A 15336-nucleotide genomic window follows, 5' to 3' on the forward strand; every position below is an offset into this window, starting at 1 on the left:
CCGTGCAAAAACTTCATTTTTCGGCTGTACGTAAATTTCTCGCAAGGTTTCGATGGCTGATTCAGTCTTTGCAGTCTTTGATGGATCGGTAAACACTAGGGGAGACGTAATTGAACGAGGTTTTCAGTTTATCTGGTGAATGAGAACCGACTGACTCTAGGAAGTTTGTGAAAGTACAAAACCAATGCTCCATCTGCCCTGCCGAGTCTTGAGTATTGGGGTCGGTATCGAATCGTTCAGGACGTAAGAATCGATCCATTGTTCGAAAACGTTTTTGGTAAACTGTTGTGTTGTGTACGACGAGGGTCGGAGTGCAACGACAATCAGAATGACAATGGAAAAGACTGAGGGCCCGAAAACTAGGCTTTATTCATCCAAAACTTTGACACTGAGAGCTGGAAACGGAAGAAAGTGATTTAGCAACAAATGGTGAAACGTTTGAAAAACAGAGCAAACATATAACACAGAACCCCGACAGTTACCTAATATATGTTAAATTTTGTGACCAAGCGTACAAACCTTTGGAAATATCCCATTGGAAATCCAATAAGCTAGGTGGTATTGTGCACGTAATACTCTCCATAAATGATTCTTGGGATATAGGTCGCGTTAAAACTGTCGAGTTCGTATCTACCCTGTTGTCATCATCATCATGGACAGCATGCCATCAGTGTTCAACACCGATGCTTCACTGCCGTATTTATTTATTTGAAAGCCTTATTGTAAAGAAAAGAGTAAAGGTGGACAGGGAAGGGACTTAATGCTAGCTTATCACAATCATTCCGAGGTGCCTACACTTCCAGACATTCACTCAGGCAATCTGGATAGAAACTGACAACAAGAACGCCACTGACATCGGTTGGCAGCCATATCTTGTAGTGTCTCCAACCAGGCACAGTGAGGATCACGTGGTCCCCATCCTGGAAGGCGAGTAGCACCGACATCACCCAAGTGTTTTGTGATCTCCGTTATACTCTGCCAAGTCAAGGGTTGGCTACCTCTTTCTTTACGCCACTCTGAATTGGGTATGGAAAACTGCACTCTTTTTGGCAAACGATGGTTTGGCATACGCAACGCGTGTCCCAACCAACGCAGCCTCTGGTGCTGGACACATTCTTCAATGGAAGTACCCGTCACACAACCGAAAACGCGCTTTCTGACTGCCTCATTACGGATTCGCCGACACCCACCCACACCCTGTTGTCACCGGATGTTGGGCTGATTGACCACTTAAGCTCTCAGTATGGGTTGGTCAACATCTTGGTGTTTTCCAGGGATTATCATTTGAGCTACACTTGTCTGTCGAACGAACAATGGAAGAAGTTCAACATCGAATTGGGGAAATTTTCCGAAGCCCAGGATTTTTGCTCGGTCCAGTCCGCTGGTGTTCTAATGATCTGCCATCCCTATATCGGCGTTAATGACGAAGTTCCGGGTAGCAAATACTCCAGAGCGATTGAGGTATGAGATTACCCCCTTTAAAACATCTTTAGTCTCTATGCGGTATGCGAAGCCCGTTACCCAACCCAGCATTGGGTAGCGGTTGTCCATGTTTGGCAGTTGATCGCCATTGGTGAGCGGCTGCTACCTGATATATTTCTGATGCACGCTCACCCTAACTGAAGACCTAGGTCCCCAAAAATTGAGTTGGTACGTGGTTTATTACTGTCGGAGCTTTTGTAGGTGAAAGGTAAAGGCGCTGAATGTAGGTAGCGAGAAAGCTGCAGTCTATTGGCCAAAATGCGACAGTCGGCACTGTTCGTGTAGATCCATGCAAATGCTGTTGAGAATCTTAACGAGAAATATATAATCTGGAAAATGAAAGCCGGCACAAATCACATCGACTTAGATAACGAATGGGGTAATGAAAAACTCTCAGTATCAAGGTAAATACAACTTTTCCTTTGAATAACCAGGCTTCAGCGTTATCTGCCAGTTTTATCGCCGTCGCGGTCTGATATTTCCGCTCTTAATGGACCATAATTTGCACTTTTCGAACAGTCCCACAAAACGTGTATCCCGTCGACGACACAACCGCATCGTGGACTTCGACCGATTGCTCCGAAACCCCTTCACAGAAAAAACCGTAAGCGCTCGGTACCCGAAAGTTCCCTGCGGCCTCCCGTGTTCGTCTCATTCTCCCTTTATGGCCAGTGTTTGTCTACAGTATCCGAGTCCGTCCTTGAAGAACGATCACGCTATGCCACTACGGTCATCCCTCGAAAGCATTTGCGTGTACTGGGACGCAACACCCTCCGGTTGCACAGTGTTATACCACGCAGTCGCCTCAGCTCGAACACGATGCTCTACATTGATGTAAGTTGTCCATTTTCACTCCTGTAAGTTGTAATTTACAGCACCGCCTTAATGCCTTCCTCCCGAAAGCCATCATTGAGAGTTCCATAACTCACTTCCATAAATCAAGGGAAACACCACAAACCTGTCGGTGCACCAGGCATTCCGTTAAGAAAAGATGTTTTCGGTTAGCAGATCCGATGCCCAATCGTCATCATTGCATCTATGAATCGTGACTGGTGAACTATCTTTCTTTAGCTGGTGGCGGCCTTGTGGAACTTATTACACTGAGTGTTAAGTGCTGAGCTACTGTCAGGCTCCCCAAGCATAGGCAGGGGCAGTCGGGGTGCACATTTTGGCTTCGAACAATGAACTTTCCGATCGGTAAGTTAGCGCCATAATCACTGGGGTATCTTGGGCTCTGTGTGCTGAAAGGGCGAGAATCACAGTACAACTGCTTCATCTCTATTAAGAATCATCATCCCACTAGCATTCTGAGTTATTCGAATTCACATCCTCACGGCTAGTAGTCTGAACGCCTAACCGTTTGATCACCAGCAGCTGTTCAGCAGTGATTAATCCGCATTTAGACAGGATTTAGCGCCGCTCATCCCTCACTCACGTGGTCATGTGTTGACTGGCTTTCACACTGACTACTTCTAAGCTGCAATGTTCATTCATCATGTGTGTTCTTCCCAGTAAGCTACTTATAGCAGAGATTTTAAATTTCTAACGGATATTTCATGCTGTAGCTGTAGTCATTTTGTGCCGAAATCCAAATATTTGACCACTTTTGAGTTCTCCGGCTGACGCTACATCCCGTGCGATCGACCGCTCGTATCTTTAGCCACTACCTGGGCGTTTGAGAGTCTACCTCACCATGGAGATTCTTGACATGCGTAATGCCGTTGCTTCCCAGTCAGGATGAAACAATCATACAGTGTATCTGGGCTTTCCGGTGTAGACTAACTTCACTTAAACGACCAAATCGTCGAGATTGATTAACTTCGACCTTCCTATAGCCGTCGCTATTTTCATTGCCATATTTTGTGCATGAGTAGAACAAAATTTAACCGTTCGTTATAACCTAGTTGTTAAAAAAATAAGGTAAATCGTACAGCTGTAGCACCCTTTCAGTGCCTAACTACCATTCGACCAGAAGGAAGCATGAGGACTGGGATATTGCCAGGCTGCCCAAGCCTAGACAGGGAAGTCGAGAGGCAGAGGTCGGATCCGAACCACGGATTTTCCGGTCAATAAACTCAAGATGCAACCACTGGACTATCTGGCCCCTATTTGGTAAGGGCTGGCGACCACCAGATCGTGGTAATGAACGTGTAATCATACTGGGTCGTGCATTCGCCGCAGAAACAGCTTTAAGGCGCGCAAAGATATAACGAGGTTTTTATCGTTCCGGTACGGAATGTGTGATGTGTATCTTGTAATCAGTCCCATCTCGCATGGTGTGCTCAGGAAGTTTCTCCAAGATGTTCACATGATATGTAGCGTGCCCCATAGCCTCCAGTGCTTCCAGACACTCATTCAACACCGTGGTTTCCCAGTTCATATCGAGTAGCCGGGTGATTCGTTAACCTTCCAGCGAATATATATGCTTCTTCATTTATGGGGACGTTTTACCGAATCTTCCTAAGGTTACACACGAATGTTGAGGAGAACCTTTTTAATTAGACACCTGTTGGTTAACACGAAACTGATCAGTAGCAACTCTCTTCTAGTCACTGCTTGGTCGTTATTTTCGCATCCTGGGCAGCATGTGGAACGTTTGCATAACGCCACGACCGTTGATGCGGGAGTTCTATCATGAGATTGAGTGAAGCTGAAATGGTATTGTTTGGTCAGAGGTTCATTGTTTATAGAAATCGTTGTTCGCATAAATGGGGTACTCCTGTGCTCATCGCCCAACCTAATGTAGCAGGTGGCTTTGAGAATATCGTGGTTTGCAGCGACACTATAAGACGTGGTGCTGCACTGGTGTGGCCATTTCGGTGACCGCACCAGTCAGGTTCTTGATAGTGTTGCCCGAACGCCACTACAAGTAGCTTTAACATCAGGATCTCACACTGTCTAGCTGTATAGTCTGACCGAAATACTGACGTAACCGATTCCCCCGTACGCTCTTTTGCTATCCTAATAGGGAAGAAAAACCTCATATAACTGAGTTTCTCGGGCTCCATTAATATTATATTAAATTCCAAGCATATGCATGCCAATTATCAAGTTCTCTGCGAAGTTCGGTGATTGTCATGATGGTATCTAACTGTAAACCATTAGTTAAACTGTTCTGGTCATGTCAACAGCCTGCTGCACCAAGATTTACAGTTTATTGTGAACTTGTGGGCCATTGCTGGTAATCCTGGATCAGTGACCTCTTGAAAAAAACAATCATTTCTCTTTGTTCTGGACTTCACTGAGTTGGAGAGAAGTGCCCAAAACGCTAATTGCCGCTGTATGTGACAACTAGTGTGGATTACTCGGTTGGTCTGGTTACATTTTCATTCCTCGTTATCTAATGCGCGCTGCAAGAGCGAGCCAATTATTCATACACCGGCTACACTCATGTTTTTACAGGATGTGGAAACTGCTAAAAAATCGGTCTCTGGCTACAGGCCGCCTTTGTGGACTTGTTCACACCGGACCGTACGTCCTTTCAACCCGTATTCTAACGAATCTCCCCAACCGTGTTCCACTTTCCAATCTACCGGGCCGGTGTTGGAGTCAAAATCACCCGGAGAGGGCGATTCTGTCTCGTATAAACGGCTGCGCCCAACGGCCAGATTACTTGTTCGTTTGGGTGAGTTGTTGGCTAATGAATCGGACCACTTTCCACCGACGATCGATGATATCGCGAAGCCTCTAATGTAACATTAATCGTTTTTCACTACAGTTGGCGTTTTTAGAGATAATTTTGTTTCTTCCAAGGCATTATCTTTGTTCCTTGTTCAAACATTCCCAATTTTATATTTCTTTCGACACAAAAAGGGCGCCAGCTGACCCGCACTCAATTCGCCAGGATGGCAACAAATGAATGCGCTTGTGGACGGTGTATAATGCCGCTCGAGACGACCGCTCACGTGGGGGATAAAGCAGAACCTGCGTCCGATCCTCCAGAAGGTCAGTTCTCGTCACTGGATTCCATAGTTGCCACCAGGGAGTCCACGCATTTAGAGTGGCGTCCTAAGCCATCCCATCCACGTTGGACTCGGGTACGAGAGTTGTGTAAAGGCCAACGGTGTCCTTTCATCCCCTCATCCATCTTTCAGCTGCATCGGCATTTGGAATTGGGGCATCAGCACTACGTCAGACTATTCCGCAACGACGTTGGAGCGGTCCTGCAGGACAGAGGGAGTGGTGCTAAATCCAAAGGTGATCCATCCCAGAACCAAGATACAGTGGAACCTCCTCTCTCAAGACTCTACGCTCCCCTTGTGGTCAACTGCAACTCTAGTCTTACTTTGCGTCAGTGTTGCCCCGTCTGCATCAGTCGGCACGGATGTGCTTCAACAATCTTGTCACACATTAAAAAGTGAGTCTAATGTCTGCTGCTCTATGTCATCACAGTAAAACCGATGATCATTTTTACCTTCGTACCATCTGAAGTTGAAGCACACCGGTCCGTCATAAAGACCGAAAAGCTACTGTCTTAAGGATGGTAGCATTTTTTGGATGGCAACGGTATATTGTCGACAAAAATTCCTTTCACATGTGTTCGCATTTGCGAGTTTGAAACCCATGGCGGCTGAATCTTAAGGGGTGTGTGAATCAGGCTACCGTGTGGGAGGTTTTGTACGTTTAACAGACGTCGTTCGTACGAGCACCTTGTTTATGTCTTTGATAGTTTGAGTTATGCCAGGTCACCTATAGGCTGGTGCCAACGAATTCACATCCCATGTTCAATGCAAACTTCCATCGCATACCGAGTCATCTTCGGCCGAAAGTCATACTGTTTTCCTCTGTCTAGTTCATAGTGGCGCAAGAAGGGAGGTGATCAGCAGTCAAACTGGTGGAAGGACGTGAAAAAGACTGAAATTCTCAATACTTTCAATGCGGCCTGCCTTCAAGGTTCGGGTCCGCGTGATCTCGACGTTTGATCAGTGATGCTTCAAAATATTCAGCTTCCGATCGATGTTAGTGAAGTTCTTACCAGCTATCCAGGTTGCCTGATCCAGTATCCGGTGCATTACCTCGGCTAGACATGGAGTTCTCTCTCGTTGTCTTCTTTGTTCATAATAAGTTTTTCAAATCGTGGTTGTACGGCAATGAAGTACTAATGTATTGTCTATGATCTCTCCTTATCTCTGAGTTGTAAGTTGAAGTATCTGTTTTACCGGGTTCCTTCTTGTGAGTGGCAATTTGAACTCCAGCTGTGTCCGGATATTCTCACTATTTTTATCTGGACACCATGACAATGATCAGCATAATTACTCCAAACTTTAGATGGTTTCGCGCGAATACCACAGTGATGTATGGGAAGACCAGTTCGTTGACCAACATAATACAAGAACCGATAACCAACAACCGTTTGGAGCATTACCGAAGGCCTTGTAATCTCATGACTGGTGGGTTTCGGAGATGTATTTCGTAACAGAGCGCAGCATGGCGGCCTCGTTCTCGAGTAGAATATCTCGCGAAGGGCACGCAATCTGGTAACCGGTCGAAAGTTGCTTTCTTCAGGGCACGGTCACCAACTTTTCCCGCACAGCCTCAGTGGATGTTGCTGAGGATATCAGTGTGCGCCGAAGCCGTTTTATTCGTTGAATAATTGCCAATTATTTTCCAAAAATTTAGGTTTCGAATTTTCACGCCATTTCCGCCTTGTTGGACTTTTTCCCAAAAAGCCCGCGCTTCTCTTCTGTCGAGTATTTACACTGTGTACTGATGCATTTATTACTGTTCAAGGCCATCCACAATATTCGACGTTGCTGCCGTTGCACATTGCCTTTAGTTGAGACGGTGAAAGCTCTCCTCCAAAAGTCTGGTCTTCTCTCTGCATTAGAAGTAGTTGGGCTCGTGCCGTAGCTGGGGATTTTGCTCTCGTTCTCGCATCATTTATAGCAGTTGATTGTACCCGTTCAGTCCGTAACGTATGGATAGTCTTCAACGATATGTCTGTGATAGGACGCGATACAACTTAAGATGAAATGACAAGTGAGTTGGAAATCATTTTGCCTGGTTTCCAGTGGTTGATACAAAAGGGATATCTGGCAAATAAACAAGTGAAAACTAACTAGCGCAATCGGCATGACTAGTTCACTTAGTTGATCGTAATGGGCTTAAGCGACAACTGCCATCTTCTGTTCACCTCTAAACAAGACTTCACTGACTTGCAATACCAAAGTCGAGCCACGTAGGGCGATATTTAAACGTAATTGGCGCCAATTAGTAGCTGTCGCTGCATGCAACGAAACCCCCTGACGGATCTAAATTGGTATCGTGGACAGGTCCAACGATATTGGCTGACGTTTAGGATATCCGGATTGGTAGTTCAACAAGCAGTAACATACCGTTTGACTAGCTCCCTGGTTTGATTAGACCGTTTGACTAGTGCCCGTCCTTTTCCCTCTCCAAAATATCATCTGCTTCAAGCAGGGCGGTCAAGCCCACTGCTCTTGAAAGCAGTCACCTTGGGGACTCACTCTCCTTCTCGTAATGTAACTAATCTTCGGATCCGGCACTGGCGTTCTCGTAAGTTCTCTTTTATGGACAGAGTTGCATCTGTTGTAATTTCTCACAGAGCGGAGATCAAATTGAAGTCACTTTGGAGATATGTGCGCCATCAACTGAGTGACATCTGTCTTCACGGCATTCCTGTGTAGCTTGCTTGATTTTTCTTATGCTTTGACACTTCTCCATCTGTATGGATTCATTTCACATTTAGGATGTCAAGTCTGATTGAGTTCCTCTCAAATGAGTGGAATAAACTGTTAATTCATGTTTCCTCTTGTTCATCCCGTCACCAAGTTTTCATCCCTTCATTTCGGCGCAACCCTTGGAGAAGCCAACCACCAGATCATGTGCAGTTTGTGGTGTGTTGACTGCGTATCCGGCTCGATCTGCACGCATTGGCGTCACTGCTTCCGGTGCTGTGATCCACCATAAATGTAGCGCATCAAAGACAGCTTACCAGCACGCTGCCTGGGGGGCCTTTGATGCACATCCATTGGCTTGTCTAATCCTCTTCCCCAATCAACACTCGAGACTTGCCTTGCCAGCAGATGTGGCTTCCCAGCTGTACCGATCTTTGGATTTTGTCGTATCTAACAAACTAAGGACGGCTGCGTCGCTGGACTCCTACAGCCTGCGTTGTAGTCTCACCATTTCTGCCATATTCGGTGACCTGGTCATACTGGAACTAAAAGGACAGGTTGCTTCTGCCAGTACTGTGGTGGCCATAGAAGAGGGTGGTGAGACGCAATCTAGCGTGTAAGTGTGTTCTGTCTGTGAAAATCATTCGTTTTTTATCTGAGTCGTTTACTTATCTTTTCGGAAAATGGATACCTTTGTGCATTTGGCTGTTTTGGTTGTTCAAAATCGGTGATTACTTGCAGGTTGTTTGTGGAGATGAAATTGGGTCGATTTCTCCGGCGAGCTGGTAAATGAGATCGTTTTGAGTTAAGAGAGAATGCTGATAGCCGATTGATCGACTGGATTGTCTTACGGAAGAAAATACAGGGTGAACAAGACGGGACCTGAAGACAAATAGCTTAATAAGCGATCTTATCCGTGTTACCTCGTCGAGTACTAGGTACCACAAGTGTCTCATTATGGCAAAGCGCTTTTGTACATTGCGGTATTTTAGTGAATTATTTGTACTGGAATGGATGCTTGTCCAAATGAGTCATTCTGGTGCGACATCTTAGAGATGAACTGACCGAATAAGAGAATGTCACTGGACCTAAACCTGGTCCACAGGCTGCCGGTCAATGTGTTCTGACACCATGTATTATGTGGTTCAGCTCCTGAGAAGCGTTTAATCCACTAGGTGGCTATCTATGAGTGAGGCAGTCGCAGTCGTTATCCCCATCCTTCACCTTTGTATTCCAGTTAAACGCGTACACACGTTGAACTTGTTCTTGTGCACAGTTTCACTCGACAATGACATAACTCTCTTGTTGATGAGATTTCGACGTCCTCTGAATCACCTCCCTTGTAGGTCCTGCCTAACACCATGTTTACATTCGTCTTATAAACTGCAATGTATCGGCCATACGGTTAGTCGTTGAAAACAGGCATTTTTCGCTTTGCTACCCCTTATAATGTTTGACAGGGGACTTTCATCCACAAAGCTTTGTGTAATACGTTTATCGGCTCTTTTAGGTGATGATTGACCGATAGTCACTGGAACTGTGTACTTCCTATTTTATTACGGTAGAAAAATCTACTAATGGAGTTCCGAACCTCTGACCTGGCATACTTTTGTCCATGCAAGAGATCCAGTGCGCGTGCGACATTTTATTGATGTTTCATCTTTGTGTTTCTTTATTAGACCTGTGCCCGAAATTCCGAATGCAGCACCTTTTGCAAACCTTCGGTCACTGGTGCCCCCACCCCAAGTTACGCTATCTTCTGAAGCACCCATTCTCTCCACACTGGCTGGAGGCTTCGTCATTCCGTCAGTTGCAAACTCTGCTCCAACATGCTTATTCACGAATCACACAAACCCTTCGCAGCCAGATAGCATTTCCGGTTCCAAACGTACACACACCCTTAGCCCCGACACAGCAATCCCAAGTAAACGAGTATCCGTCGGACGAACGGAGACCGAGCCGCAGGACGTGATAGTAATTTCAAACGGTGATTCGTCAGACCATCCTATCCCCAACTCCTCAGGTGAACAGAACAAACACAGGCATACAAAGGACGCAGGTGCTCGGTCTGTTCCGTCAGAATTCGGACGTTTGGGTGAACCCCCTGCAACGCCACCCTTAGACTCCCAAACCCATCACAACAGCTTATCTGTGATAGACACTCCCTGCGAAATGTGCCATGCTACCGTCCCCACACTGAGACATAAGAGTCATTTACAAATCGTCCATGGGGTACGTTCCTCGCTTCTTCTTCTTGCCATTTCCACCAGTTTTCCACACTTAGCACAGACAGGTTACCTGTACGTATTTCGATCCATTTCATCGTTTGTGTCTGTTGTTGGTGACCCTATTTGGACACTATATCAACTAGAAATGCTCTGACTTTCACGAGCGAGCGATCGATCGATGCAATGTCATCCGATCGGCTGATTCATCGCTACCAGTCATTCAGTTCACTTACATCAGTTCATTCAGCGCCTGTTGGAACCCCCTGGTTCACCTCCGACGGACCTGATAGTTCGAACTTTGGCATTACTCAGTCCGTTGACATTCTAAACTGGTCCTGTTGGATTTAAGAAATTACGGTCGTGGCCATTACCACAAATTTCGGGCGCGCAGATAGTCTACCCTTACCAAATGTGTCTGCCACTTATATTATTCATGGGTCAGTGTGGGGTTACTTCACCCATTGTGACACGCACCTTTCCGGAGCGGACGTGCAACAGTCACCGTCCAATCAGCTCATTCCTTCCGAAGAGCGATCACTTTTCAGCCGCTTCTGGCCTTATGTTACTTGATTTGGAATAAATACTTTTGATGAACCCATCACAATTTCGAACGGAGACCATTTTACGTATCTTTGTGTGCTCTCTCAACACTCTTCATTGACTGTAAACGAACAAGAACTTGTGTGTACTGGAGAGGGCAGACTGAATATACCCGCACCCCAGCACTGGCGCTTCTGGTAAAAAATCTAATGTGAAGCGTAGAAATGATGCTATCCAATTGTGAATAGTGGTTCACAACAGGGGAGGCTTTTTGCTGGCAGCTAAAAAGGATTAGTGGGACATTGAAGACTCATCGCGTTGTAGTCTTCATTGTTAGCACCTTTCACACAGCTTGACTTCGCGTAATTCTCGTCTATCTTTGCCCTCATCCCTTTACCCTTACAGCTTAAACTACCCCCAAAGCCCTCTGATCCGTGCGTGTCTTGTGGTCAATTGTTTTGGACGGTCGATGGATTGGTCAAGCACCGAAGTATTCGATGTGAATTCTGTCAAGATACCGTGTGCCAGTCCACACTATACCTACATATGGCTCTAAATCATGTGGTGAGTATTTTCAGCCTTCGTTTGACCCCTACTATCGATCACCTTAACCGCTGGCTGTATAACCATAATGTTTGGTATAAGCCCCAACTCATCACCATACCGATGTGTTCTTCAGGGTTTAGGCGGTCACCAGCTAGGCAACACAACACTTTGTGTTGGTTTGAATCGTGTTAGGTACCATGGTTCAACAAATATATATACCACCCGATGCGCTATGCATGCTGTTCAACTTCTGGAAGTTCTATATTTTTGAAAATGAGGTCTCATTTACCTTCCTTACGGCCTGGAGCATCCCGAATGTTGAAGTGTGCAACGCGGATTGCACATATGCTTCTGGTACACACATACGGCCGATTATCCTTATTGCTATGATATCAAAATCCGTAACCTATCACGTCAAACCCACGTTCAGCCCCTGTAGACTTTGGCCCCCATGTCGTCTCTTGATTAATATATTTGAGGCCCTTCACCCTCGGTTACTGAGGGCTTTTTCGGAAGTTTGGCCGGTCAACCTCCATTTTTTGATGGACTGTTTCTCAATTAGTGCATAGTAGTAGAATGGAGGCACCGGGTGCTAGCTTCACTCTGATTTTGGTATATTGGATACAGTGCAAAATCTCTGTTGAAACGGAGCGTCGTTCCCTCTGGTGCCACATTGCGTATGCGCCTAACTTGACAAACTGTCTTGCTGAATTACTGGGACGTCAGACTCAGCAAGCCTTTGGGTAAGCTGCTTCCGTTTACCAGAAAATCGCAATGGGGATATTTGCTGGTGGCGCGGTTTCGCTCCAGCCTACAGTACTCCCTTTCGAGGAAACCAAACAAACGTGGTCTTGACGTTAGGAGTCGGATGTATGATGGAATGATCACATTTTACACCTTTCGTCAATAATATACAGTATATACTCGCGTAATAAGGAAATAATGGTGGATATGTATAACCCAACAGGAAACACGACAAAAAAGTCTGGAGGCCTTTAAGTACACAACACATCACTTTGTTTCACGAGCAGTTTGTCTTCAATCAGCCAAATTCCGATCACTTAAAAACCTACCTGTGCGGTAGAATTAGTATTATCACTCTACTGGGCGCTGGGTACCGGCGGAAAAGATTGCAGCCGCTACATTAAGGCGAATTGCGTGCAGTCGTGTTCGTTGTATACCTCATGGGAAAGAACATCGATTTATCTTGTCTCCTCCCCAAGACCTTTTGCAATTTGGCTCATTAGTCCGTATATTTTCAGTTAGTTGTTGGCTTTGCCCGACCCTTTAAATCCAGTGTGTTTTATTATTGTGTGCAATTTGTTAAAAAAAACTCAGGGCGTGACGACTATCGTCTTGCTTAGTTTTCTGTCTGTGTGCCCATGCGTATCTGCACTCTGTGGTAGAAGTCTGGTCAGGCAGTTTGATTTTGACATGACGTATATGTCATCCGATCTACATCAAACAAGCAGGAACATTCGCTCAAGCCTGCACGAAGCAGGTGGCATGTTTGCTAGCGGGGGCCGCATTTTCGAGGTAAATTTGGAAAGGCAGTTCAGAATAACAGGATAGCTAGTTGGTTCCCTGCAATTCTATTAAGAAGGAACCTCACTGTTCTCTGTTAGTCGAAAGTGGTGTCAGCTTTTTATTGGTTTTCTCTTATGCTGCTCACGCCGTTTCTGGAACGGTTTGTGTTGTTGCCTACGCCACCGTTTACTCGCTGTTTCGATATGCGTTCTCCGATTCGCTGCGTGTTCGTTACCTCTCGTTCGTTTTTCCATTGGTTCTCGTTTGTCGATACTGTCATGGCATTGGTAGTGTGTCTATCAACGGTGTGTCTGGTACGTCTTCTGTGGTGAATTAGCGTCGCCATCGGTTTATCGGGTAATCGCAGTTTGGTAAAAACGTCTTCAAATTCCACTATGGTGCTTGACACTTTCGAGCCGATATCGCCAGACTGGCAAATAACTGAAGACAAAAATGATGACCGACTGAAAATCAATAATGAGGACTGTTGTTGCATCGCTTTCCACCAATTGAGCTCTCCGTTTGGGGGTAGGGGTGATATGTATGCACCAAACTCTTACTCGCCGACTACTTGGTTATGTAAACTACTGAGAACGCCTCCCGGTTCATCCACATCGGACCTTGGATCGATGACACCTGTTCGTACGGACACAGGGTGGCGCAGTGTGAGATGACCATCGCCTGCATTTTAGACGTCAAGTGATGTAAACGGTGAGCGATGGATGAATTCTCGGACACTGGTGTTTGAAGTTCGTGTAATGTAACTTCAGTGTGCAGCCCGTTTAAGGACGCTCTCTTGTCACAACACCAGCCCTTAGTCACCGCAACGCGCCGCAATGCAGTATGATGTCAGGACGTGCCTAACGTTATAGCCAACAGACACGCAGTAGGTAAACCCACTGAAGTTCGTGCACCGTGAAGCTCTTCAACAGCGCCCATCTTTTTTATTAGCATTGTCACATTATTTTGGGACAGTGTAGGATGATTCCTCACGTATCTGGGATCAGCAATCAGCAGGCACCAGTACCGCCCCAGTACATCTTGCGATGTTTCTAGCTAAGCGTGGAGCAGGTCACGGGAGCACCATCCTGGGGCGCCCAAACTTTCCGTAATTTCTTTCACACTCTCACCCTAAATCACGCGTCGTTTTCCTCATAGATTGCATGGTGAACACTAGCCTCGGTAGACAGTGAATTTGCGTACCCTGCACATGGCCGAGCCACTATAATGGGTGCTTCCTGCCACTGGGGTATCTCATGCTCAACTCAACACCCGTTCCCCAATGGTTTCGTTACGAGTTCGTTGACGTCATCCATTAGCACTCTTGGTGAATAGCTGTTACGCGAAAGTTCAAAGTGCTTCATGTCATCTGCCTCAAGCCAAGACTGGCAACCGTACAGCAGCAGCACGTCTCGTAACCTGATACACAAGACTCTTGAGAGAAAATAATATGCATTCTTGATGTCACGAAGAATCAATGACGCTAGAATGCACAATACAGAGTTAGACTGATAGGTATGCGGTTACCACACTCCCCGTGAATACTTTTTTGAATGTGGACGTCATTAGTGCTCAAATCTCGAGGGGAGGTGACACCCGTCGAAGTCCTCCAGAGATTTCCTCTGGTCTATCGGACCACTCCCAATGACTCTTTGGGAGATCGGAAATCATCTGCTGAAGCGCTCATGGACCGAAAACTGCGAACTATCCATTCGGCTATATCCCTGACACAGACAGCTCGGTCCCAGACAACAAAGCCAGTCCGATTTTACGTGGATGCAGCTGTTTTTGCGCGGGACCGTCGACCACGGCATGAACGCTGGATCGAAGGACACGTCCTTCGAAGACGAGAGAGCGCAATGTACGACGTATCGGTTGGTCCAGATATCTGGACGCGACACAAGAATCAGCTGCGTCCGCGCCATCTCTCGGAGCCGCCAACATCCCACAACGACATTCCGGTTGACATTCTTCTTTACACCTTTGAAATGAAGGTGACCACACTGGATGCAACGCAGCCGGCGATACAGAACGCCAGGGAACCAAATCTTCTCCGAAAAAGGTGGACAGATCGCGGTCGGCGCACAACCACCCCTTTCCAAATGGACCTCAGAAGAACCCGTTACTGACCTTTCTTCCTCAAGGGGAGGTTTTGGGGATGTCACTATCCCCGAAAACCGTTTGTTTTTCGAGTTATTGCGAAATTATTCTAAAATTTCGGATTTTAAAATCCCGCACCCTTTCCTCCATGTTGTACCTCAATCCCAAAAGACCGCGCCTCTTTCCTATTGACCAGTTACACTTTGTATGCACTAACTGATTTATTGCTCCCCAAAGTCGCCCGAAATATATATATATATATATATATATATATA

General features: G+C 46.1%; 1 protein-coding gene across 1 annotated transcript in view; it reads left to right on the forward strand.

Moving 5' to 3' along the window:
- Positions 1-15336, forward strand: part of T265_11947 (hypothetical protein) — a gene marked incomplete at both ends in the record, with an annotated part of 28463 nt that overhangs the window by 3374 nt on the left and 9753 nt on the right. The window contains 6 exons of the mRNA XM_009178791.1: positions 2002-2316; positions 4885-5107; positions 5296-5839; positions 8275-8736; positions 9800-10352; positions 11294-11452. Coding sequence (XP_009177055.1) covers positions 2002-2316; positions 4885-5107; positions 5296-5839; positions 8275-8736; positions 9800-10352; positions 11294-11452 — 2256 coding nt within the window. The remainder of the gene's footprint in view (positions 1-2001; positions 2317-4884; positions 5108-5295; positions 5840-8274; positions 8737-9799; positions 10353-11293; positions 11453-15336) is intronic.

Source organism: Opisthorchis viverrini, assembly GCF_000715545.1.
Source record: "Opisthorchis viverrini unplaced genomic scaffold opera_v5_659, whole genome shotgun sequence".
Taxonomy (NCBI): Eukaryota; Metazoa; Platyhelminthes; class Trematoda; order Opisthorchiida; family Opisthorchiidae; genus Opisthorchis; species Opisthorchis viverrini.